General features: G+C 40.8%; 1 protein-coding gene across 2 annotated transcripts in view; it reads left to right on the top strand.

The window, feature by feature from the left end:
• The window catches only part of plch1 (phospholipase C, eta 1), a 50,540-nt gene that overhangs the window by 5,588 nt on the left and 18,505 nt on the right, over positions 1-26,447 (top strand). For both annotated transcript variants that reach the window (XM_069148285.1, XM_069148284.1), the window contains exons 2-9: positions 9,397-9,543; positions 12,496-12,739; positions 13,058-13,187; positions 17,093-17,263; positions 17,771-17,864; positions 20,277-20,480; positions 22,815-22,935; positions 25,033-25,204. In XM_069148285.1, the coding sequence (XP_069004386.1) occupies positions 9,397-9,543; positions 12,496-12,739; positions 13,058-13,187; positions 17,093-17,263; positions 17,771-17,864; positions 20,277-20,480; positions 22,815-22,935; positions 25,033-25,204 (1,283 nt within the window). The remainder of the gene's footprint in view (positions 1-9,396; positions 9,544-12,495; positions 12,740-13,057; positions 13,188-17,092; positions 17,264-17,770; positions 17,865-20,276; positions 20,481-22,814; positions 22,936-25,032; positions 25,205-26,447) is intronic.

Raw genomic sequence — 26,447 nt, 5'->3', positions numbered from 1 at the left:
CCTTTCCTAATTAAGTCCAATCAGTTTAATTAAACACAGCTGGACTCCAATGAAGGAGTAGAACCATCTCAAGGAGGATCAGAAGAAATGGACAGCATGTGAGTTAAATATGAGTGTCACAGCAAAGGGTCTGAATACTTATGACCATGTGATATTTCAGTTTTTCTTTTTTAATAAATTTGCACAAATTTCTACATTTCTGTTTTTTTCTGTCAGGATGGGGTGCTGAGTGTACATTAATGAGAAATAAAATGAACTTTTTTGATTTTAGCAAATGGCTGCAATGAAACAAAGAGTGAAAAATTTAAAGGGGTCTGAATACTTTCCGTACCCACTGTACTACAACTTGTTTACAAGGTCTCACACAGGTCTACAACATGGCGGATATAAAATGTTGATTGTAGCTGTTTCCTGTTTCCACTCTTTTTGCTAAGCTAAGCTAACCAGCTGCTGACTGTACAGTAGCTTCATATTAAACATACACACATGAGAAGGGGGATCTATCTCCTCGTCTAAATCTCAGCAAGGAGGAAAATTAGTGTAACTGTTCCTTCCAAAAAAAAAATGTTCCTGGTCAGGTCACACTGACAGAACAACAATAAGCATGACGAAGGCTTTCAGTAATGATTTGTTCGCATGTATTCACGCTATGTTCGAACATTATCAAGCATTATGTTGCAGGTCGGTTGTGTGCTTGTGTGTGTGAAAGCTGCAGGTTATCTCTGTGTTTCGAAAACACATCAATTGGATTATAGACTCCAGTTGTCCCAGAGGTTTGAGCGTGTGTGTCTGTCTATCTGTGTTGGTCCTGACTGACAACAGATTCGGGCTGTTTACCTGCTCTCCACCTAATGCATGCTGGGAAAAGCTCCGAGCCCCCATCAACCCTAACAGAAACGAGCAAGAGGACAAAATGAATCAGTGAAATATCATTTCATTATCTATGATTATTATGCTTGAACATATGACTACCCAGTGTATTGGCCATCCTCCTGGTGGAGCGGGTAATACAATATTTATCTTTCCAAGGAATCAGCTCAATACTGTCACACATGTGCTAGTGGCCTCCATCCCTCTGTGGTACAGCTGGATTTCCTACCACATTCATCCAGAAGTCATCATGTCTCCCAGAGCTGTGCACTTGACTAATTCAATTTCATAATCTGTTGATTTGCATCTCTTGAGATCTATTTCCATGAAAGTAAAATCTCTCTCCTTTTCAAAGTTACATCACTGTGTAATACAGGTTTCAGCAGTGGCTTCAGGTAGTGAGAAAATTCCTCGTGTAGGATTGGAGAAGGGAAGAAGTGGGGACATCCTTACTCCATGAGTTGTGCAATGATTTTCAGCTGTTGATCCTGGATAATGGCGGTTTCACAGTCTCCTAAATCACAGCAAAATGACTGGAATCAAGTGGCTGCCATGAGGCCTTGGTGGCATAATATCTGTATTGGCAGACATGGCAACAGGCCTACTCAGTGGAGCTTTATCAGATAAAACAAGTGTCCAGTGTTGACCTTGTGTGAGTGTACTTCAAGTTGTCTTGTTGGACAGTCAAACATGTTCCTCACATGTTGGATTTGGGGATCTCACCCTCTACGATGAGCCAACAATCTGTCCAGAAGGCCACCTTTACACAGCGACTGTCCCTGTATGCAGAGGTGTGACAGTAAGCAGGGTTTAAGTTTCTTTCTCAAGCTTTTTCATCCTTCCTTCAGGGAGATACAGACCAAAATTGTGTACCATTATCTCTGTATATGAACAATTATTGCGTCTGGCTCCTCTGTCTTTATTTGGTCTTTTAAGTGTGGCTGTTTTGAACAGCTCTAAGTGCTTTTGCCTTGAGAAGTGTTCAGGGTGCAGAGCTATAGACATATTAAGATGCCACTCCAAGACTCCTCTGCAAAAGGACAGGAAGAGAGAAAACAGTGCTCCAACAATGTCTGAAGGGTTTTACGAGGGAAAAAAAACCCACATTATTAATAGATATACCAAAACCACAGTAGATCATCCATCCATTCATATTCTAGAGCTTCTTATCCTTCACCTTAATAATTAAGTTGCGAACATCTAGCCTGGCCTCAGATTCATTGAGTGAGTATATGGATGTAGCCATGCTTCATCGGAGACTGTTTCCACATGTTGCATCCTAACGGCCATAGACCTGGGTTAGAAACTATTGGAGCAGCTTTTAACCAATTGGCATTGACCACCATATATCTACCACCATTGTTGGAACTACTTCAGCCTCAGGGCATTTAGCCACCTGACTGGTCGCTGATGGATCCACCCTTCAGAGTGGTAGAGCAAACCTTAATCTGAACAGGGTTTCCAGACCATAGGTACAGAAAAGAATAAAGCTGTGAGAGTTAGTTTTTTAGAGTAGCGAACATCAACTTAGGAGAGAAAAATCAACACACAAGCAAATCATGGGTTTTCCATCAGTGACATTGTGGTGTCCTATATGATGACATGAAGTCACTCTGAAAGAACAGCGTCTTCTTGATTCCTTGGTTAAGTAAATACAAATTTCAGTTGTGGAACATAGACGAAGTGGACTTTAACTTCAGGAAGGAAAAGCTTGTGTCAGATATATGAGCATTTAGTGCAAGATGGTCAGATGTGCTGTTTATGACTTTTCCTGTAGCACGCACACATCCCCCATGTCATCCCATTAAGTCATACTTTTGGTAATGCATTATCATGAATGTTACGTCACCAGTCTTATCCCTGTGGTCCACTGGTTGACCTAAATGAACCCAGCTGAAGTGCACAGTCACACATCTGCTGCTCTATCCTCCTCCCCCGCTCTTCATAATCACTCCATAAAGGACACAACAATACCTGAGCTGCTACATGCGAACTCTAGATCTATGTGTTAGGGTAGCATGTTGGCAGCCATGCTGACACATGTTCTGGGAGAAATGTGAACCTCAGCGAGAGGTGGATGAGACAGCTGGAGGTGGGAGTGGAGACCAGATGACCAGGAGAAAGGTGGAGATCTGTGTGTGTATTTTCAGTGAGACAAGACTGTCAGATGAAAGTGCTGCTTCAGATGAGAGCCCGCTTCAGAGGAAGATGAAGAGCTGAGTTTTGGGTTTCTTGCCTGTTGTCTGGAGAATGAAGTGAAGTCAGTCTGGAGAGACCGCTTACTGTGATGAGGAAAACAAGTGCTTTTCTCAGTTGTTTTGGCTACAGGTGTTGCTGAGTGTATTGCAGTGTCGGACTGAGCTGACGTGGACTTCTACTGGCTTCTATTTTGTTCTGCTGATGAGATGGCGGAAATTTGTTCTTCACTTTTTGGTGCCACTGCTTTATCTGCTCATAAAGTACGAACCACCTTTATCAATGGACCTGCTAAAAAGTCTGTTGCGTTAACTGCAGCGACCCTCCTGGCGCACAACATCTACCATTTTGGTTGCACTGTGGTTGTACCACAGAAATGCAGGCTTGCACAGTTTGGTAAGTTGATGTCTGTGTATGTGGATTATGTGTGTGAATCGAGTCCCTGTAACAAAGTGCCTCATAAAAAAAACATGAATTGTCATGTGTTGCGTAAAAACCTCTTCGTGTGCAGACTGTCTTCTTCTGTTTGAATGCTTTGATGTGGACAAACATATTACATAGTGAACATATTGCGTGCTGATGCTATTCATAGCATGGAAACAGAGCTAGAGCTCATGTTTATGTATCAGAATATCCTCAAGGATGATCGAATTGCTCACTTTCTGCTACTGAAACTTTGAACCTGCAGAAGGCTTGTCTTAATGAGCTGTTGTTCATTAAATGCAGGGGAAGGTTTCTCTGGTTTGTTTGTATTTTATCACTTGACGTAGCAATAATTATGTGTAAATGTCATTCATTTCGTCCTGTGGACAGCCAGTCAACCAAAACTGAATCACATCTTGATTAAACTTCAGCGCACAAAACAAGCCTTCAGGTCATTAGAGTTACCAGGCATCACAGAGCAGGAAATATGTAAAATATAACAACACCAACCCTCCAATTATGGGGTCATGGAGCCTTATGTCACATGAATAGTGCATGAAGGATCAGGCAGATGCTGGTGAATATGAATTTTTGTAGTTATGAATAAATCATGATAAATCTTTGGACTTTTGTCCATTCCAGTCATCACCCTCAGACCAAATCTTAACATAGACTTCGTGCGGAGCTGTTCAAGAATTGAAAAATGTACCCAAACACTTGTAGAAATGAGGCTGCAGGGACGGCTGAGAGGAACCTCACATCATTCTAAGATTAAAAGTGACAGATAAGATTGAAAATAATAAATGAAAACTGTTGCTGTTGATAATGTGATGCCAGGTGTTCTGCTTTATTGTATGAGTCTAAGTGAGGATGGGCTTTGTTCGTCTTCATCACCTACATCATTAAAATATGTTTGAATTGCCTCAGCTTCTGTGGCAAGACAAAGCTTTGATCTGTTCTTTGCTCTGTGCCGACAGAGATGATGAGGTGTTACACGTGTACGCGTATTACATGCACACATATAAACACAAATACGCAGAGGCCAAAAGGCAATGGTTGGATTTAGAAACAAAAATGCTTTATATATTGTTTTATTCTCTTACCTAACTAAAAATGACATTTTTAAAATGTGGTTGGAGCTGCGATGTATGTTTTTCTTTTTAAATCCTTTTCTGTACGGTCACAAGGAGAAAACTCCCAAAGAATAGCAGCTTAAAAAGACACTTGTTATTTTTTTTTTTTTCCGAGATGTCTGCAAGATAGATACGGAAATTGCAAATTTAAAAATACATTGTAAATTTATATTCTCATGCTCAGATGGTTAGGGCATTAATGCTTGAAGGGAAATGGGACAAGAGATGAGTGCCAAGGTGTGGAGGGCACTAACCATTTGATTGAACCATCATTGGTCTTTTGAGAGCTCCTTACATTATTCCATATCTATGAGAATCTACGAGCTGACTCCCCTCTCCTAGGAACATATTAACCCTCTCGCTACCCTCCTTTCTGCTTTTCAGTCTTCAGCCTGCAACTAAGTTTGAGGTTAGACTCGAAGTGGAGCTTATCATGCGGATGGAGAGTAAAATGAACGGATAATGCCTGCAGAAAGGTCAGGGAATAGCAGGGATGGCTAGAGAACCACTGGAAATAGGGCAAACATTGAGGGAGAAGCAACACGGGAGGAAGCAGACTCATTTTGAGTTTTAACACCCAACAGATGATAAATTGATACCTGTACATGTCAGTATTTCCAGAGATCTGCCTGTTGTTGGCTGTTGAACTGGATGAAAAAAAAAACGGACTTCTGTATTCCCTTTTAGGTTTTTCTTGTGAAATATATCTGACTGCCTCTCGGAAAAACACGTTTACATATTTATAGTCCGAGGGAATAGAGGGAGATGCCTGTACTTTCTAGTAATAGTGAATAGCGTTTAATCACTTTGGGGCTTAATTTATGATATTTAAGGGCTGGAGGAGTGTTGCTGTAAACTTGTCTAATCTGAGTCATGGATTTTACATCCTGAACCAGCGTAAGAAAAGAGCAGAGACTGAGTATGATCAATACCACAGGACCCCCCCATATGACATTACCTCCATTGAATTCAAATGATAATGAAGCTGTGGAGTTTCAGAAGTGGCAATTTGAGATAAACAATGCAACATGGCCTATTTTTATTTTTTTTAATGAATTCTTCTTGAGTATTGCGGTCTTCAGCGTCCTGTTATTACTACAGCTCTGAGGCATTCTTACATTATGAAGTACTGGCTCATACATTATGCGCAGACAGGAGTTTGTGTTAATCCCTGCAATGTGATAAATGACCAAATACATTTTATGATAAATAGCTTAAGAGTAAAAGGTAACTTAAAGCTTGATAAAGTACAGTAGACAGTATGCATGATATTAACTATACTTAACTGTTGTGTACTTGATATGCAACACCGTTTTCAAAAAAGTTGGGACACTGTGTATGTGAGGATTTGCAAATCATGTAAACCCATATTTAATAGAAAGTAGACCAAAGACAACATATCAAATGTTGAAACTGAGAAATTTGATTGTTTTATGTAACATCTTTTATCTGATTTTTTTGGTTTTAGCTTTACTGGTTTGGTTTACTCTCACCAACCTAAAGTCCAGATTTTTCAGCGAAAATTCTCTGATGTGACCACTCCATACTATATATACTGCACATCTCCTGCACATTGTAGACAGATACAGTTGAGCTGCTGGAAGTTAATGAGCCAAAAATGTTCCTTTAGGAGTTGGTGAAGACCAAAAATAGAACTAAAACAGGAGTAAACCATGAACTGACATAAATCAAGGGGACAGGCATGACTCAAAATTAATGTCTAAGAAAGCAAGTGTTAGATAACAGAAGTTATTTTCAAAATGTAATAACAATATGTTTATAACTGTCATACCAAGTTAGACATGTTCACTTCAATTTTGTAGTTACAACTGCTTGTTTTATTTGTCATATCAGATATTCACATCAGCAATCCCTCGTATTTTAAATTAAATTCCAACATAGAATCCATGCTATGCTATAAAAGGTGACCTTTATTGGTCCGTTAACATTTGCTACCCCAGATACATCACTCTAAAATAAACCTGGTCCTTTTTCCAGTGATTTGCAGTCAGCTGGACTCCAGTTCTGTGTATTTACACAACAGATTCTCCCGTTCTCCACCGTGGTATCAGCATGGCAAGTTGTGTGGCCAATAATGCATTTAGGCTTTGATGTGCATTTTGGGAGGTTAGTACACAGCTCCTGGATTCATGTGCTAATGCCTGTGTGTGTGTGTTTGTGTATAAAAATGTCCCTGGAGTGAGCATCTATGACTGAACGAGCTCATCAAACATCGAAAGCACAATTCATGCCATTGCCAAGCCAGTACTCTGGACAGGGAGGCTGTTAACAGGCACTCTGCTGAGTGTGTGCTCTGTCAAGTGTGCCTAAATATGTATTTTAGAGCCAGAAGAGGTTTGACTTTAGCTGTCTATGAAAATAATCACCCGTGTCATAAAAACATGCAGTTTTGCATAGTTGAGTCCAATAAACGTCCTACAATTTTAGAACATTTTGTATTTTCTAATTTTTAAAGGGGCTATTACAGTTTGCATCTGCAGACCCTGAAGACCTTTGAGTGATTAGGCTCCCTTCACCAACATGGTTTGAATTTTATACAAAAAAACACATCTTTTTATTTTATTTTTTTTTTAACTTTTTTACAAAAGTGAAGTGAAAGTCGTCTTTTTGCTGCGGGATACATTTTCTATATTGATCCAAAACACTAGAAATTTGCCATATGTTTTGGTCTGAGTAGTCGACAAATGTGTTTACATGCAAACTGTAACGTAAATGTTGTTCCTTTTCAGTCTTTGTGTCTGCTGTCGTAAACTGGGAGGGATTTACATCGCTTTGCAAAATTAATTTTTGAATATACAGTATATACATCTATGTGTGTTTGCATGCATTTAATGTTCTGTTTTAAAGGGCCACTCCACTAATTTTACATCATTTATTTGTCAGAAGACAGTCTGCTTTACAAAGTGGGAGCATGAACTTTGAAAGATGTGGATTTTATGAGACACAGAGGGTGTAATTAGGAGATACTATTGAGATGCATCATGGGAATTATAGGATCTGCTGTTTTGGTTCTAAATATATCTCAGTCTCTGCTGCTTTAATTTCAACATTCCTATCACTAATCCACCTCTTTGAGAGCAATATTAAAACACTTAAGTGCCGCTCTAATAAATGTTATATTATTAAGGGAAATGCATGATTACACCTGTGCACTGAAATATGATCCAATAAAGTTGCATCATGCATAAAGGTGCACTTTATCTAAATAAGAAAATATCCAGGTTGAAGCATTGTAAGTTAAGTCTACATGAGATGGTTGCTGGTACCTTTTTTTATTTTCTTTGAAGAGATTATTATTATTTTTAGCAACAGTAAATCATTTGTATCTCTCAGAGATACAGTAGCTTTGTATGAGGAGATCCTGTCTAAAGAAAGCTGAGCACACGCTGTAAAGCTTTGTTGTTACTAAGAGCCACAGTAGGCTGCATAGCTTTGTCTTTTACGGTAAAGACAAAGTATGGGCTCCATGTGTGCACTAATGCATGCTAACATAGAAATCTTGCAGAGTTACATAAAATCATGTGCTTCACACACGCTCACACATGCACACACATACACGCACAGATGTGTATACCCACTAATGAGGATGGAATCTCCTCATCTCTCCTGTCATCCTGTCTGTATCTCTGCCACCAGCTGCCACACAAAGTAAAAAGTTTGAAGTTTGGTCTTTTATCCTTCCTCGATGGTGGACAGTGCTCGGCAGTAAAGCAATCAAACACAAAACTACCTCTCACCATCATTTCAGTCCCTCTGTTTTCTTCTTCACAGTCCTCCACCGTTACACCCCCCTCATCCCCCATACTTCATCCCACCGTTCATTTTGAATGTCTTTAATTGAACCTTTGTGTTCAGATTAAAAAATGTCCCCTCGGGGATTAATAAAGTAAATACCTACCTACCTACCTACCTAACTGCCAGTAATGGAGTTTACTTTTCCCTAGTATGAGACGCGCATACACACTGTAGCACAACAATGCATCGAAGATGCAGACAGTGTCTCGCTATCAGCCTGCACTTAATTTGGAAAATTTTAAGTGCAGGTTTGCAATCAGCATGTTGCGTTAAAGCTGATGAGCTGAGACATTTCTAAATGTCACAGTACTTAAAACAGTCTTAATACTGGCGCAACTGTTAACAACACCTTGCAGCCCAACATTGAATTCACTCAGATCCTCTCTGTACACCCCCCCACAGAAAAAAAAGATAGAGAAACTAGTTTCTATGAAATAAACAGTTCCAATAGTTTATACTGCTACAGTGAGCTCTATGGATAATCCAGAAGAACAGGAACCCTGACGCTAAAATATATATATATAGCGATAGATACTTCAAAACCATGGCACATTAAACCAAAAATTATCGAGAGGTAAGTAACATATGCAGCAGCCTTAAATGCAGCCCACCTGCTCTGGCATGATATGGAAAGTTTCTTTGTTAAACAGCGTGCAGGCCCTTTGTGAAACTTAGATCAGAGAAATACACATCAGATGAGTCTCTCTCTGTTTCTTCCTTCTCTGAGTTGCTCTCTGGAGCAGGTCGGCGGGTACCAGAAAAGCAGCCCTTTGTGCTCACACAGTGGCATCTCTGTTGCAGTTTGGACTCAGACCCACATCAGCTGCTGGTTGTGCGACTATCTGTGTGACTCTGTGACACTTCGCCACAGGAAAATACAAATAAAGCCAGGCACCTGTTCCTTCTCCGTCTTAATACAATACTCCGCTGACCCCGGTGCGTGTGGTTTTATTTGCAGTGGAGCGATGCATGAGTGTGATGCAGTCCGGGACACAGATGGTAAAGCTGAAGGCAGGATCTAAAGGGCTGGTCAGACTCTTCTACCTGGATGAGCATCGCTCCTGCATCCGCTGGAGGCCCTCACGCAAGAGTGAGAAGGCCAAGAGTGAGTATGCACGCAACACACACACACACACACACACACACACACACACACACACACACACACACACACACACACACACAGAGTTTGCAGAGAACTACATGCACCAAAATGCACCAAAACACACAACTCCACTGGTAAGGTGCGCAGTCAGGACGATTAACACACACGCGATTAATGCACACACACACACACACACACACACACACACACACACACACACACACACACACACACACACACACACACACACACACACTCCATTGTTGTGCTTGTCATCCCACATTTTACAGACCAAGCTAAAGAACCTCTGAATATGCCACCGGTACTGGTGGCAGTAAATATAGCACAAGTTTTTGCCACTTAGGTTAGGTTTAGTGAATAATCAAGGTTTGGATTTCAATATGTCATTATCATGGTTACAAAAGTAAACATGCAGATAAGATGATGGAACGATCATGATTAAAAGTAACTTTCACTTCTGGTTTGAAACTAGGAACGCACACTGGTTGCCTGTGTTAAAACCAATGTTTAGTCAGCCCATCCATCCACCCCAACCTCTCCTCTGAAGGTACATCTGTGCTCTACTACGACAGCTAGTGGGCGCTGTCTTTATGAGATACAACTATAGGTTGTCACAAATAGCTCCTAGCTTAAATGATTCACGGGGTCATTTTTTGTAGGAGGACAATTATGTAAAAGCCCTGAGCTCAGTTTGTGTGATCAGCCAGTTGTTACTCTTTTTCCAAAACTGAACAATTACCTTTGGCAAATGCAACGCTGTCATAACGATATGATGGCCAAAGCCAAAAAAAACGACACCCAATTTACAATAAACCAGAATGATTCTTTAAACTTGCACAACAATGATAATAATAACAATACTTGTATTTCTGCAGCACGTATCATGTTTTAAAGTGCTTTACAGATTGCCACTATCTTCCTTCTCTGAGCAGTAACCCTCGTATTTGTCCTGAAATGTTTGCTGATGTTTTTTAATCTGACTTTGCCACACTCCTGTGGCTCTGAGAGGATTATCATTATATATTTCAATGCCCCCTCAAAGCATCGTTGTCACTTTTTTATTTGACAGGTTTTATGTATCAACCCACAACCTCTATACATCTGTCTAAGGACCTGTCCCTACATGTTTTTAAGTGGCCGTGTGTGTGTGTGTGTGTGTGTGTGTGTGTGTGTGTGTGTGTGTGTGTGTGTGTGTGTGTGTGTGTGTGTGTGTGTGTGTGTGTTGTCAGCACTAGTTAAGCCTCTCAGATCCTCTCCATTGACACAATTAGGAGAGACACACAACCGCTGCCCAGTTCTTTCTTTGAATGTGTGTGTGCGTGCGTGTGTGCGTGCGTGTGTGTGTGTGTTTGTGTGTGTGTGTGTTTGTGTTTGTCTGTGCCGACTGTCTGATCAGGATAAAAAAAAAAAGCAGCCGTATTGTTACTTTCAGCAGTATTTCAGAGATGAGATTATGTAACGGGATATGAGAACTGAGTGCAATGGGAAAAAGGACATGGGTCATTTTGGAAAGGATTATGGTAAAAATATTTTGTGCTAAGTAAGAAGGCAATTAACTGAATAAAATCATCATATCATTAATTCATTAATCAATCAACTAAAAACAAAAGTGCTTCTCCAGACAAAGAGGTTTATCGTTCTGATGAAAAGACATTGTGCAGTGATGAGGGTCATTAATGAAATTTTTTAATTGAATGAGAGCTGTAGCAGCATGTTAAAGGGTACCACTGATGGACGAGGCAAAAAAGAACCGTGTTGTAGAGACACAAAGATCCTTCGCGTAAATTAAGAACAGGAAATAGTTAACTGCAGGCTGTCTCCTTTTTCTAACAAAGACACAGAATCAGAGACAGCTGATCTCCAATCCCATTACACCGTGATACTCTCTGAAGCCTACAGGGGATGCTTAGTCTGTATTTTTACACACAACAGACTACAGGAGTAAAACTGATAACACAAAATTTGGGTCATTGTTATATTTCAAAGGACAAAAATGCAATCTTTTGCTGTTATGCGTTTTGTGTTTGTATTTAACAATTATTCTGCCTGCTTCATTTATCTGTGGGAACTCTTAATTAGAATATTAAAGGAAAGCCCAGTGTTATTCGATTAATGTCAGCAAATTAAAAACTCTCTTACTTCCCTCCCCTGTCTCTCAGCCCCAAGCCCATTCTTCTTTACTGAAGAATAGATATTTAAAACCTGGCCTCGAATATATACTGTTTTCATTTGTAAAGGCTCATATATTTTCCAAAGCAGCTGGGTACTGTAGTTTTTAAGCATTCGTTATCAAATCACTACTACATTTTCAGCAAGTAAATAATATTTAATATTTTGCACAAGAACCGCTTGCCTGTGAGGCTTCTTTTCACGCCTCAGGTCTCACGCTCACAAATACTTCTACTCAGCGAGCAAGCATTTGAGATTTATAAATTTTTTTACGCACTAAAGTTACAGACACAATTGTTGGCAAAGAATGTTAAAGAACAGACAAACAAAATCATAAATAAAATATATACAGATGTTTCATACAGGATTATGGTTGCCAGCGCTGGTTTTCAGCCATGGATTAATACATATTTGTTGTTCATTCACAACAGACGGACAGTGAATGAGCCACTGGTTCAAAAAAACAACAACACGTTTGTTATAGTCATGGAACATGCCACCCAGTGCAACAGTCCATGGATGTGTTTTTAACAGTTTAAACCACACTGCAGGTAAATGGCAGTGTATTTACAACTGCTACTACTCCTAGAATACATTTATAGTTGGTTTTAGTCTTTTCAAAAGCCACAGAAAAATCAGCAGCTTCACCATTCAAGTTGAAATTCGGTGTTAAGTAGAGACTAAAATCATGAATGTTTCTGACAAGAGTATTTTATTTTCAGTCCTTTGTATTAACTATCGTTGTTTTCTTCACTCCTTCAGTCACCATCGATTCGCTGTACAAGGTGACAGAAGGTAGTCAATCGGACATCTTCCATCGGCATGCGGACGGTGGCTTCGACCCGGCCTGCTGTTTCACAGTATACCATGGAAACCACATGGAGTCCCTTGACTTGGTGACATCAAACACAGATGAGGCCAGAACCTGGATAACTGGCCTCCGCTACCTGATGGCCGGGATCAGTGATGAAGACACCCTGGCCAAGCGGCAGCGTACACACGACCAATATCCTTTAAACAAAGAACTACCCACAAGTCACTGCTGTTTTTTCCGTTAATTTTGTTGCGGGAATGTTTTACATGTTGTAGAAGAGAGTACTATTATCTATATCGAGAAAATCCTTTAACACGCTGTGTTGAATTTATTTTCTTGCATCTGTGTCTGAGTTTTTATTCGTTCAGAGTGTGGGTGCTTGCTCACACTCAGTGGCTAAAAGACAAGCACCTCTGCAAAAAATAATCTTAAGTTAACACACTTGAAACTATGCAGACAAATTTGACATGAAAATCACCTTATTTTCCTTAACGTGTGTTTGTCTGTAACGTGGATGAAGCAGACGTTTGAGGAGGCTGATAAGAACGGCGACGGTCTCCTGAACATGGATGAGATCTGCCAACTTCTTCACAAGCTGAATGTCAACCTGCCACGCAGGAAGGTCAAGCAAATGTTCCAGGTCAGGATACGAAGCCAATCCAATTACATGCAAACGGAAGATCAAGAGATAGTGTGGGGGCACCAATTGAAAAGATACATCTAAACAGAAAAAAAGCCATACAGACTAAAACGTTCCCAATTTCACACCAGTATAGGTCCATCTGCCTATTTCTCACAGCTTCAGTCTTTACTGTGATTATAGTCAGGAAACCCTGTTTGCATGAAGGGTCACTCAGTCGCTCTAAGGGTTGACCAGTCAGGGACCAGTGGGAGTGGCTAAGTGTGATGATGTTGAAGTCAAGCATTTGTTTTGAAATGTAGTTTCAACAATGGCAGCGGTTGAAGAGCTAGATGAAGTTATAGTTATTGCAACACTAGCAAATGTTGAGCAATTGAAACCAGAGCAAGAACAAGGCCTAAAATAATAAAAATAAAGGTTATACGGCGTCATACGGTGGTCAACGCTGATTGGTTTAAGGCTGCTCCAGTTGTTTCAAACTAACCCAAGGTGAAGATGCAGTGATCCTGAATGGGGCGTGGGCAGAACCCCATCAATTCACAAAGTGAATTTGGGTGAGGTAATACCAGGTCAATAGAAAATAACCAGAACTTTTACATACACATTCCAAACCCACTTATAACATAAAAAAGTTTTCTACCATCAAACACATTAGAGACCTCTGATGTCACGCTACTGTTGCATTTTTCATTTTCATGCACATTTGTGTAATTAAAATAAATGCGCAAGACAGAAATATTTCATATGTTCACAAGCGAGAGAGACACTTTTAGAGGAAAAGGATAAAGTAGTGCAAGAAAAAGGACTGCTTAAATTTTTTAAAACAGTAGTCACATTGAGTAATGTCACAAATCCACAGACCGTATCTACTTGTGTCTACTCGCTTCTAATGCGAGTTAGTGTGTGCATCAACATGGTGGAGTGTTTAAAACACCACAAATGCAACTTTGATGGTGCTCTGTCAAAGATGACTGACTTTCATCAACCATTTTAATTAGAAAGCTGATATATTGTGTTGACACTTTTGCTTCCATTTTAATGGAACCCTTAACTGAAATGGAGTGTGATGGACAGTTGTGAGTTGTATTGAGAAAAACCTAAATGTTATCCGTTAAAACCTGCCGTTTTTAGAAGGAAGCATTTGTGGGTTCAATCGGACAAAGTGGTGCTGGTGGATGCAGAGTACATACACTGGTGGTGCTGAAGACTAATGGGGAGCAGCTGTGTGGACGGTTGACTACTCAGATGATAGGTGGGAAACAGTGAGGGCAACCTCCAAAAATACCAGCAGGGAAACTTCATATAATCAGGTGGTGATGAATCAGGTGTTACAGAACACATTTCTAAATATATTTTGTGGATGTGGGATCAAAAGGGAGAGACATGTTTGTCCTACAGATCTGTAACATGTTTACACATCAATGAGGACAGTAGAAAACATTTGAATTACTCAATTAGAAATTGACCAGTTACCTTACAGCTTCAAAATGTAAAGCATTTCTTTTTAACATTAAATATTAAACAATTAAAACCGCCGTTCTGCTTCATGAGGACAAAGTAGGTGTCCTGGCAAAATAAACAAACAAAGCAACAAGTGTTGTAACATTTTGATACAAATGTTTCTGTTCTGGCTATACTGTGCATATAGTTCATATATAGAGAGAGTATACTGTGTATATAGTTTATATATATGACTATATTTGGATGAGCTGTGTGGGAACGAGCGATGGATCTGACTGGATATGATTGAAAACCCGAGGACATTATGCCCAGCCCATCGTTAAGCAGAAACCTGACAGCACCACAGGCCTTTAAATCAAACAGACACGCCCACAAAATGGACCGCCAGAAAAACGAAGAAGGAGTGACTCTAGCCAACGACACCAAATTGAGTCATGGAAAAAAATCTATTGACTTTGAACTTCATGGAAGAAGTTCAATGGGAGTCTATGGAGCCAGAGCCTTTTTGGAGCTGACCTCTTGTGGCCCTTAGTGTTATTGCAGTATTTCAGGTACTTCCACATTGGCCTCGTTTTTCAGACCCAGAAGCCACGTCCACTTTTATCCTTATTTCAGTTCAGAGTGCTCTCAAAAGTTTTATTTGTCTTTTAATTTAAATTTGCTAATGTGATAAAAATACTTCAAAACATTACCCTCCTAACCTCCTCTTCTTCACCCTCATTAGTTCAAGAACTCACAATAAATTTCAGAGTGTTTTTATCTCTATGTAATGGGTAAGTCTACAACATAAAAAAATGCACTCTTTGGGTTTATATTAGATTTTTCCATTTAAGTACTGGCAGAGTGCTGCGTTGCCACCTGAACAGATTGTGCAGTTGCTTGAAATACCCTGAATCCGTTTGTTTTATGTCCATGCATTTCAGGACCATAAGAGCGATTTATCCTGCTGGGTTGTGTGTAGATTCTGTCTGTGATCGAGTCCCCAATGCTCACAGCAAACTCATTATGGGATTGTGATAGAGGCATCAGTCGGTATTATTAGATTTGGTGCGGAGCCGTCTGGGCCCACGTGAGATCCAGGTAATATGAGATGCTGGATCCCAACGAGCAGACGGAGCAAGCTGTCAGGATAGGAAGAGAGACAGTTGAACTATGCTGTGCATATCCTCTGGCAACATCTGGAGCAATATAAAGTTAGGGAAGGAAAAATGGTTTGTGGAGGTAATGCGGTTGTGTCATACAGAGCGGTACACTGTGTGCTCACTGGTACGAACTGTGTGAATGTGAAAGAGGGAGATACGTGACAAAAGATGGAGAGAAAAGCAGGGACAGTTTCCTGCTACACATCTGCACAGCTGTTCCTCTGTGCACACTGATACATCTGACAGGTCCATACATCCTCTATTTCGACCATGTGCATTGACTGATGTATTGACAAAGTTGATGATGCGTTATCACTTACAGTAAATGTCAATTTTGTACAAATATTACAGAGCTCATGTTAGCTGATTTCTTGTTTGGCGGGGAAATCATTTTGTTTTATTTTGCCATAACCAATGTGCAACATCTCAATCTGTCTTGTGTGACCATAGACTGTCTAAATATGTACGTAGTCTCCAGGTCTGAAAAGTCAAGCCAGTGCAGAAGTAATACCTCTGTGGGCGAGGAGGGGCTCGCTCCAATAAACCTCCATTTCAATGGATAAAAACCTTATTGAACACAAAGTCAATACATTATGGTGTCATTAGCCAAATTCTCTCCTTCTGATCAGTGTTCTGGTGGTCTTTCTGAAAATGATCGCATAGACTAGTCCTCAAAGTGAGTTATGCTTGGGGACATGTTTGATTGACATGCCCTGGGGTGGGGGGTTGCAGTCCGGTTGGCAGAATAAGTGAGCAAGTGGTGTCCTCGGGCTCTCAGTCACATCGAGTCCATTTCACCCCTCGTCTCGAACCAGTTCGTTCTAATATGGTCTCCTCCGGCTTAAAAACACCAAGATGGGGTCAGAGAGAATGCTCGACTCTCAGCTTCAAAATGGCAGTTTACAAACCAGTAGGTGGGTTGAAACGTCTATGCAGAAGACAGGCTGTGGTATAGAAGCACGGACTACTTGCTTTTTGATCAAATATCAGGAAATAGAATAGATTCACGCATCATTGCATTTAGATCAGGGAGAATGGCACCACAGGACATACAGCATCACTTACAGTTTAACCGCATGCACTGGGTTGTGTAACAATGAGTGTTTGAAGCAACCCCACATGTTTCTGTTTGTCTGAGACAAGGACTGTGTGAATGACACACACAAAACCACAATGCAAGACATGAGTTTGTATAAAGTGAGTGAGTTACACTGAGCCTGTTTTTGCAGTTTAGGTCTAACTGTGAACATATAAAAGCTTTAGCTGTGCCACCCATGACACATCCCTGCCTCACCCTCACAGGAAGCAGACACAGACAATCAGCAGGGGACGCTGACATATGAGGAATTCTCCGTGTTCTACAAGATGATGTCTCTGAGACGGGACCTGTTCCTGCTGATGATGGCGTACAGTGACAGGAAGGACCACTTGACAGTCGAGGAGCTGACCAACTTCCTGCGCAACGAGCAGAAGGTGAGTGCTCACACTGACCTCCGGTTAAAGCCAATCAGATTCTGGTGTTAAACTGTGTCACATTTTTTTGAGGTGTCCAAACTCTCGAATCAGCTTCTTTAGTTTTAGATGTAGCCATACAAGAGATTATAGCCCTGTTCACCCTCTTCTTACATCAGTAACTCCCTCTGTTTCAGCTGTCTGCCCACAGGAACCTGCTCCACTAAGTCAGTCTACCACACCTAAAACTAGTTTATATCGAGGGAACGCTTGTTTTATATATTTCTTTTTTTCCCTTCAGATGTTTTTGTGTTTCTGACACACTATTTTTTTTTCTCTCTTACACTGCAATAGAGACGTTTTCATCATTCTGTATTTACTGTCTCAAGCCTGTGATAGTTGGCATTAATACTGTTCTCTGAATGAGCTGCTTGTTTGACGTGGCTGACAATTTTGCAGGAACATCATTTTTTCACAAAAATGGAAAATTGTGTTATTATATATTCTGTTCATCTTCTTTCTCTATAGATGGCCAATGTGACTTTCGAGTACGTTGCTGAAATCATTGACAAGTTTGAGTTGTCTGACGAGAATAAAGAAAGCGGCGTCATGGGGATTGAAGGTAATTTTCACATATCTATTTTCCCTTCCCAAACTTGCCTTTCCTTTTTTAAAATCTTATGCTCAGTCCTTCTGTATCCCTTGGTATGTTTTTCATGGCTTACATTTATTGTCATTTTTTTAATCCTCGTGAATTAAAGACCTGCTATTAATACAGTTTATCCCAGTTTGTTTTTCCGGAAGCCAGGCTGAACATTATGTGGCTTACGATAAATAAACAATAAATGCCCATTCTGTTGTAAACACACAAGAATAAATTATGTGATGTTATAATAAATAAATAAAGTCTGAAACATACCCTCCATGCATCGCTAGTTACTCCCTATAATCAAAATCCTAACTGCTGATAATGAATAGCTGAAAAGAGCCAAGAATGACCATGGATATTTTGAGCTTTTGTCTTTATCTGTGAGTTTCATTTTAAGTAAGTGGAGGGTGACCTCAAAGATGGAGAAGGAGTGACGATGGAGGAGGGAGAAGGAGTGAGGATAGGGGATGGAGAAGGGAGAAGGGAAAAGGAGTAAGGATTGAGGATGGAGACGGGAGAAGGGTGGATGGAGGAGGGATGGAGGATGGCGGAGGAAGGAGGGAAGATGGAGGAGGGAGAAGGAGTAAGGATGGAGGATGGAGAAGGGAGAAGGAGTAAGGATTGAGGATGGAGACGGGAGAAGGGTAGATGGAGGATGGAGGAGGGAGGAGGGAAGATGGAGGAGGGAGAAGGAGTAAGGATGGAGAAGGGAGAAGGGAAAAGGGAGGAGGGAGGAGGGTAGCCGAAGTGTGAAAATTAAGAAATGAGAATGAGGGCAGTGTGGGAAAGAGAGAATGAGAGTGTGACAGAAATGAGAAGAGTGAGTATGGGGGAGAGCAGATGAGGGAGGGTGAGACTAATCTTGTCATCGGAGGCATGAAGGCGAACATTGTGTGTCTGGCTGGCCAGAGCAGTGTGATGATGCCCTCCCTGCAGGCATGAAACGTGCATTTTTGAACACCGACTGTGCACAGATGTGACAGTAATGTACAAACAGATTTATATGCCCATCTTTTTACAGCGTGAAGAGGACCTACAGTGTCCGGTCTCTTTATATCTAAATGTTTTTAGTATCCAGTATATTCATGTTAGTATTCATGTCTCACAGTGTACTGCTGGTACAATATAAACTATGGCTGAGATTGCATGTTCAATCTGATCACTGACTTCCCAAAGCAAAAAAATCTTCCCGATATTTACATCACATCTTTTTTTTTCCTTTTCCGATTTCTCCTGCTCTTGGTATTCCTGTCTCATTTCTGTCCCTCCTCACTGGATGAAAGGATGCTTTTCCCCCTCTCACTCCTCTTCATGCTGTACCAGCCAAAGAAAGTTAGCGGTGTGAAGTATATCCATCAGCAGTGTGGTTTCAAACCTCACAACTGTGAAACCACACTACTTTTCTTTTTCTCTATTACCCATTTGTATTTTCCTGCAGATCATCCTGCTGATAAAGAATACTGTAGATGTCACTGTTTGAAGCGGTGCATAATGAAATCTGGTGGCTGGCAGTGAAAATGGAAAAGTTTTAGTGACTAGTGTCCTACTCAGACTTTAGCACATTTATACTGCATCACATAACCTCCATCTCATGATCTTTGTCACATGACCTTCTCGTTCTACCCTGGTCAAAGGTGCACTTCTCCCACCGAGGCTCGTCAAAGCGGTATACTGTATCCTGTGGTGGACTGACGAATCTATTATACGCTCTGTTACATGCTATTGAACTTCACACTGGAGTAGACCTCACTCCTGGCAGGGTCGGGACATCTCGGGCTAACAGCTAAACTCTACTGACAGTCTAAACTCTATGATTATCTATTTAATATTCTAAAAGATGTAAGCATACAGTCGAGGATACTTTTCCTATCCTCATTTTTACTATTGTATACACTTTGTATGTTCTTGCTTATACAACGTATATCCTTATTTCTAAATGACCTTCTTTTATGATTGCTATTTTCTGTAATCTGTTCTTTTTTTATTATCTTTATTCTATCTTTTGTATGTCCCTTCATTTGCTTTTGTAAAGCACACTGAGTTGCCCCTGTCTATGTGCTATATAGATAAACTTGCTTGCTTTGGCATGATACTGGCCTGGGTGGTGCTACATGAAATGTCAGGGGATCGACAAAGTCATTAGGATTCATCATACGGGAACAATGCCTGTCTGAGCAAAATTTCATAGTAATCCATCTTTCGATTTTATCATCCAATGAACCCACAGACAGACAGATATTGCCATTCACAGGACCATGCCAAGCATGGCTAAAAATGCCCTTTCTACAATAAATGCAAGACATTTAAACACTCAGCTCAATTCTATGCTACGCAGATGTTTTGCATCTCATTAATTTCTGTCTTTCGATTTGTATTTCTCTATAGGTTTTACAAGTTTAATGCGCAGTCCAACGTGCGATATTTTCAACCCTTTGCACCATGAGGTGAATCAAGACATGGATCAACCTCTGTGTAACTACTTCATTGCCTCCTCTCATAACACCTATCTGACTGGAGACCAGCTCCTCTCCCACTCCAAGACTGACATGTACGCCTGGGTGCTGCAGTCCGGCTGCCGCTGTGTGGAAGGTAAACAATTCAATACTTCATAAATACTGTCATGACTTACCGAGACACTTGAGTAGCATCATTCAAGCTATTAGTAACACCTGCGCTTTTCTTACTATGCCTTATCGATATGAACTATTGTAATTGGACCAGATAACCTTGTTGCTTTCTTATCACAATAAACTCATAATCAAATGGTTTCACACTACACATGTAATTAAACAAGCACTGTTAGGGATCTTTTTGGATGTTAACTGCAACCTAAAACCCAAAGCCAATAGTGCTGTGTTTAAGTTTGATAAATAAATGTAAAGAAACATTACATAACTTCTGCTGAGCAGCAGCAACAGCGGCCTCTGTTGCCACAAGTGGTAATCATCGCACAAAATCATGATTTCAATGCAACCAGCAATCGCGCAGTACACTTATGTCAAGTGAGAATATATTGCATGCTAATCGTAAAATATCAGCCAGTCACCTAAATTAATATTGCACAATTTGGATTCCCCTGACACAAAGTGATGCAAACGTAGCAAGCTTGCCAACATCAAAGTCAAAGTCAACTTTATTGTCTATCCACCATATGTACAAGACACACATAGATCGAAAAAAAAAAAAAAGATTCACAGTCCCACGGTGTGCAAAAAAATAAGATACAACAAGAAAAGTATAAATATGTAACAATAAAACAGACAACAACCACAGTGAAGCGCAAATACGGGTCCATAGTGCAAAAGTTCAGACTTTATGGGTGAAGGGGGAGAGAGAAGAGAGAGTTGCGCATCCTGACAGCCTCATGGGCGAAGCTGCTACTCAGTCTGGAGGAAGTGACAGAGGTTGCGGTACCTCCTCCAGAAGGCAGGAGGCTGAAGAGGCTGTGTGAGGGATGGTTGAGTCTCCCACCATGCTGACTACTCTGCGGGTAAGGCGGGTGTTGTAGATGTCCAGGAAGGAGGGGGAGTGGGGAACCAAATATCTTACCAGCTGCCTTCACTGCGCGCTGCAGGGTTGCGGTTGGAGGCGGTGCAGCTCCCGTAGCACGCAGTGATGCAGCTGGTCAGGATGATCTCCATGGAGCCTCGGTAGAAGGAGCACATGATGGGTGCTGGGGCTCCTGCTCTCTTTAATCTGGAGGATGCAGAGGTGCTGCTGGGCTTTCTTAGCCAGTGATGCAGTGTGGTTTGTCCAGGAGAGATCCTCGGTGATGTTCACACCCAGAAATGTGGTGCTGCTCGCCCGATGGTCAGAGGAGGGTGCTGGGGGTGTGGGTTCTTCTGAAATCTACAACAATCTCCTTTGTTTTCGTACCGTTGAGGGAGAGATTGTTATCCCTGCACCACACGGCCAGTCGGTTCACCTCATTCCTGTAGTTTGCCTCATTGTTGTTGCATATGAGACCCACCACAGTCGTGTCATCCGCAGACTTTCCGATGCGATTGGTGGTGTAGAGTTTGTGCACAGTCATAAGTTAGCAGGGTGAAGAGCAGGGGGCGGAGCACGCATCCTTGGGGAGCCCCCATGCTCAGTGTGATGGTTCCTGATGTTTTGTTTACAACCGGTACTGCTTGTGGTCTCTCAGTGAGAAAGTCCAGCAACCAATTACAGAGAGAAGAGCTCAGGCCCAGCCGGTCCAGTTTCCATATTAACTGCTGAGGGATAATGGTGTTGGATGTTGAACTAAAGTTTATGAACAACATTCTCACGTAGCAGTCACTCGTGTTCAGGTGTGTGAGGGCTGAGCAGAGTACAGAGGAGACGGCATTATGGTGGACCGGTTGGCTCGATATACAAATTGTTATGGGTCCAGAGAGGGAGGGAGGGTGGGTGGATTTTAATTACGAGATGTGTGGACAGCAACCAGACTAGGCCTCATTACCAGTTGCAATGTCTGAGGGTTCTCTAGCAAGGTTGCCAACATCACCTCGAGATCTCTGGGTAGCGGATAGCCGTCTGTCAAAATGGGATAACTTGGCTAATGATCTAAAACTAGCGAGTCAAAAACTTTACCAACACAGCCGAGCACCAAAAAAGGTCAACAATACAAGACATACATGCATCTGGGGCACAAAATGGGAAATTCAATATCAGAGTACCATCAAAATGATTCATGGTAAAATACTTGCATAAAGATGCGTGAGAAACAGACCCAGAGATACAGCAGCACGGAAAAAACTCACAATGTGCTACAATATTACAGTGAGGCTAAATTCAAATCAAACAGTGGACAGTAAGAAGGGACAGAGGACTGACAACAACAACAACAACAACAACAACAGGATGCTGTGTTTCCAGAGGACAGAAAGACATAAATATTTTTCCATATTCATGAATCATTTCTTGTGTTTTCTGCTGCAGTGGACTGCTGGGACGGTCCCGATGGAGAGCCGATGGTCCAACACGGCTACACTCTGACCTCCAAGATACCTTTCAAGTCTGTCATCGAGACCATTAATAAACATGCCTTCATAAATAACCAGTGAGTCAAAGCTTCGAGAGAGTATTTGTGTGTGTGTGTGTGTCTGTGATGGCATGTGTGTCATTGTGAGTGTTTGGAAACTATATGGATCCCATAATTATTATGGTGAGAAAAAACAGACTTGAACATCAAATAGAAATTCCATTTCACTTACTCCTCCGTCAGTTTACTCAGCAATAGAAATCAGACTGAATCATAAATTGAAATACAATTTCTTGCGTCAGGACAAACAGCATTACAGAGATTACCTTATTGATTGTAGATTGGCCTCTACTGCTTAATTGTGTTAAGCTGCTGTATGTAACGAGATACAGGAACAACCCACTTATATAAGGCTTTAACTGAACTGAAAAAACCCTGAAGAACTACTATTCAAAAATAAAAATAAAACAGTCATCTCAAACGGCCAATTCTCACACGGTTAAAATGAGATATCGATGAATTTGATGGACGTTTAGCCCAGGAGGTTTAAGAACAAAAACCAAAGTTGCAAAAACTAGATAAACAGGTTTATGTTTTTGGGAGAACACTGTGATGCCTGGCAGTAATTAACACCTATTACTGAGCCATCTGCTTATCAGCGTTTCTTCTGGATCCCTGAGGAGTCACTGTTTGTCTCTGCTGGGTCCAACAGTACCCAAACAAAGTGCTGAATGATGCAGCGTCCTGCTGCCACATTGGCTCAATTTGACATTGCAGTTTTTTATGATGGCAGTGGCTGCGTTATAAAACCATTTGTTCTATTCAAATTTGGAGTAGAATCAATTTTTTTTAATTAAACAAGAAGTGTGGCTGCATATGGCAGCTTGTTGGAATATTTTACTGAAATCAGATTGACTTTTTAATTTTTTTTTTATTCTTAGTCGTTCTCTAATTGCTGGTTAGTAACTTAAGGTAAGATAAGTGTTTCCAGGCTGTAACCCTAACCCTATTTTAGAATTTTGGCTGTTGCTCAGCCTGAATAAGCAATTCGATGCCACTGCAGGATTTAGAAAATTGGGAGAGGCATTTTAGGCAATTAGGCAATTAACCAATTTATTAAAATATAATTTTATTTCTGTTCTCTAAATAAACAAAGATATTCTGTGTTTTTCTCAGGGGTTAGCTTTTCTAAAGATTTTTTTTATTCCACTCAGTATTTAACTAAAAGTGTATGTTCAATGTCGCCTCCTAAAAGAAACACACTCTTGCGCACTTGCTAATTAGGAAATACCTTGATATTCTGATCAGCTTATACCTTATTAATTCATCATTGATAAATTGACAAATTAATAATACTAACAGCAAGAACAGAATAATAAACTGAACATCCTCCAGTTTTGCTCCGTCTCTCTCTCTTTCTCTCTCTCTCTCTCTCTCTCTCTCTCTCTCTCTCTCTCTCTCTCTCTCTCTCTCTCTCTCGTTTCTCCTGTTGCTCTACTCACTTCTTACATGCAGCTAATATTTTATCATCACCACCACCTGTTAATATAATTAACATCCCTGGGATATATATTGAAATAAAGGGAGCCTCTGCTCTCCCACATCACACACACACACACACACACACACACACACACACACACACACACACACACAACACACACACACACACACACACACAACACACACACACACACACACACACGCTTCACCGGAGAGGAGCTGCTCGATGTTTGTGTGTGGAAATAAAATGACTGGATGTTGCTCTCTATTTTTGTCTTTGTGTTCGTTCAGTCAGTGTGTGTTTGCAGGATCAGATGTAGAAGTGAGAGCGGGGCTGTTTCCCCTGAGGGAGAGCTGTCACTGTGACAGACCTGACATTTGAGCTTTATTGTTGCCGCAAGTCACCTCACCTTTTTTTATACGAGAAAAAACACACACACACACACACACACACACACACACACACACACACACACACACACACACCATGCCACTGAGGTAAAGAGATGCATGCGGCTGTACTTTTAGCATTTACCTCCTCTCTGTTTTGTTGGTTGGAGGGGAGAAATGGAAGTACAGTTTGACATGGGATGCAGGTCAGACTCCCTTCAGTCCATTGGCTGCATTCAAGACACATTTCTGAACTTCTTGTTCTTTTTTTCTTTTTTTTAGGTACCCAGTGATTCTCTCCGTAGAGAACCACTGTAGCATCCAGCAGCAGAAGAAGATTGCACAGTACCTGCGAGAAATCTTTGGAGACAAACTGGATGTAAGCGATGTGCTGAGCAGAAACTCCAAAACATTACCGAGCCCTCACAGCCTGCAAGGGAAAATACTCATCAAAGTAAGTGGGTGAAAGTGGACATAAAGTTCATGTTTTAAATGAATAACTTACTAAATTAAAATATAACTGGTCTTTTTGTGTACTTGCGAATGACAACATCTGCATCACCAACCCCCATTTCCTTCCTCTCGCTACAGCGACAAAAGAAGCGTGCTCGCTGGTTTATATTTTATTTCATCTGCATTGCCACCAAGGATGTGGAGTAAGAGAGGCAACGCGAGGGTGCTAATTATTTCTCATAAACGGATGAAGACAAGGAAGAGAAGTGAGGGAGGACAAACTGGTCACTGTATTAATCATAGATGGAAAAGAGAAAGAGGAACAAAATTCTGGCATACGATAACTAAGCGACAGATTCTTGGTTTTAATGTTGTGGAACGCAAACATTATATACACAAATGGAGGCAAAGATATACACAACCTGCGGGACGACTTTGTTGCCGTGTCAAGTTTTTAATTAAAAAAAAAAAAAAAATCTCAATATAGTGCTGTACTGTCCATCAGACATAATAGGATGAATTCCAGTGGGCCGCTGCTTCGGTGGGCCTGTGGACTGTCAGAAAATGGCATAAAGTTTTTACCGACACTCGTTGTCTGCTTGTCATTCGGAGTGCGCCTCAGAATGTGCCGTGGGTGGTCTTGTCCCAGCGGATAAATCCAGGCCTGAATTTCTTTCCTTTCCTGTGCTTTCTGAAGACAGCTTGCAGTATTAGATGAGCAAAATACGGAGTCCCCGTATTTCTGGAAGATTCGTTTTTGTGCAAACATTTAATGCTTTATTCTTCGGCCTATATTACACCTTTCCACCAAGTTTCATGGAAATTGAGCTGGTAGCTTATCCATAACAAACTAAGAAACAGACAAATCAAGATAAAAAAAACAGGTTAATTTTGCAGTGCTTCTTCTTTAACAATTTACATAGACTAGTGGAAGGTATACTTAAATATTCTAAACCTTAACTTGTGGTTTTGTTGCCTAAGCTTTTTGAAAAGTACTGACGAACCAGTGTTCATTTTCATTATGAGGACTTTAAGTACATCAATGTCATACATTGTGTTTAATTATATCAGCATATCAGAGATAACATATGGCATTAATTTTGTTCTTTCAGCTATTTGATCATTTTACAAGTCGAAAGCAATGATTAAAAGTTATCTATCCATGTAAGTGGCATACTTATAAGTTTATCTGAGAGCATTAACATGTCTAGCTTCACAAGCGTATCACTATGTAGCAACTACTG

The sequence above is a fragment of the Embiotoca jacksoni genome, unplaced genomic scaffold (assembly GCF_022577435.1).
Source record: "Embiotoca jacksoni isolate LCO1_2020_lvr unplaced genomic scaffold, fEmbJac1.0.p SCAF_14, whole genome shotgun sequence".
Taxonomy (NCBI): Eukaryota; Metazoa; Chordata; class Actinopteri; family Embiotocidae; genus Embiotoca; species Embiotoca jacksoni.
The sequence above is the reverse complement of the archived record's forward strand: the minus strand, read 5'-3'. Positions and strand labels throughout refer to the sequence as shown.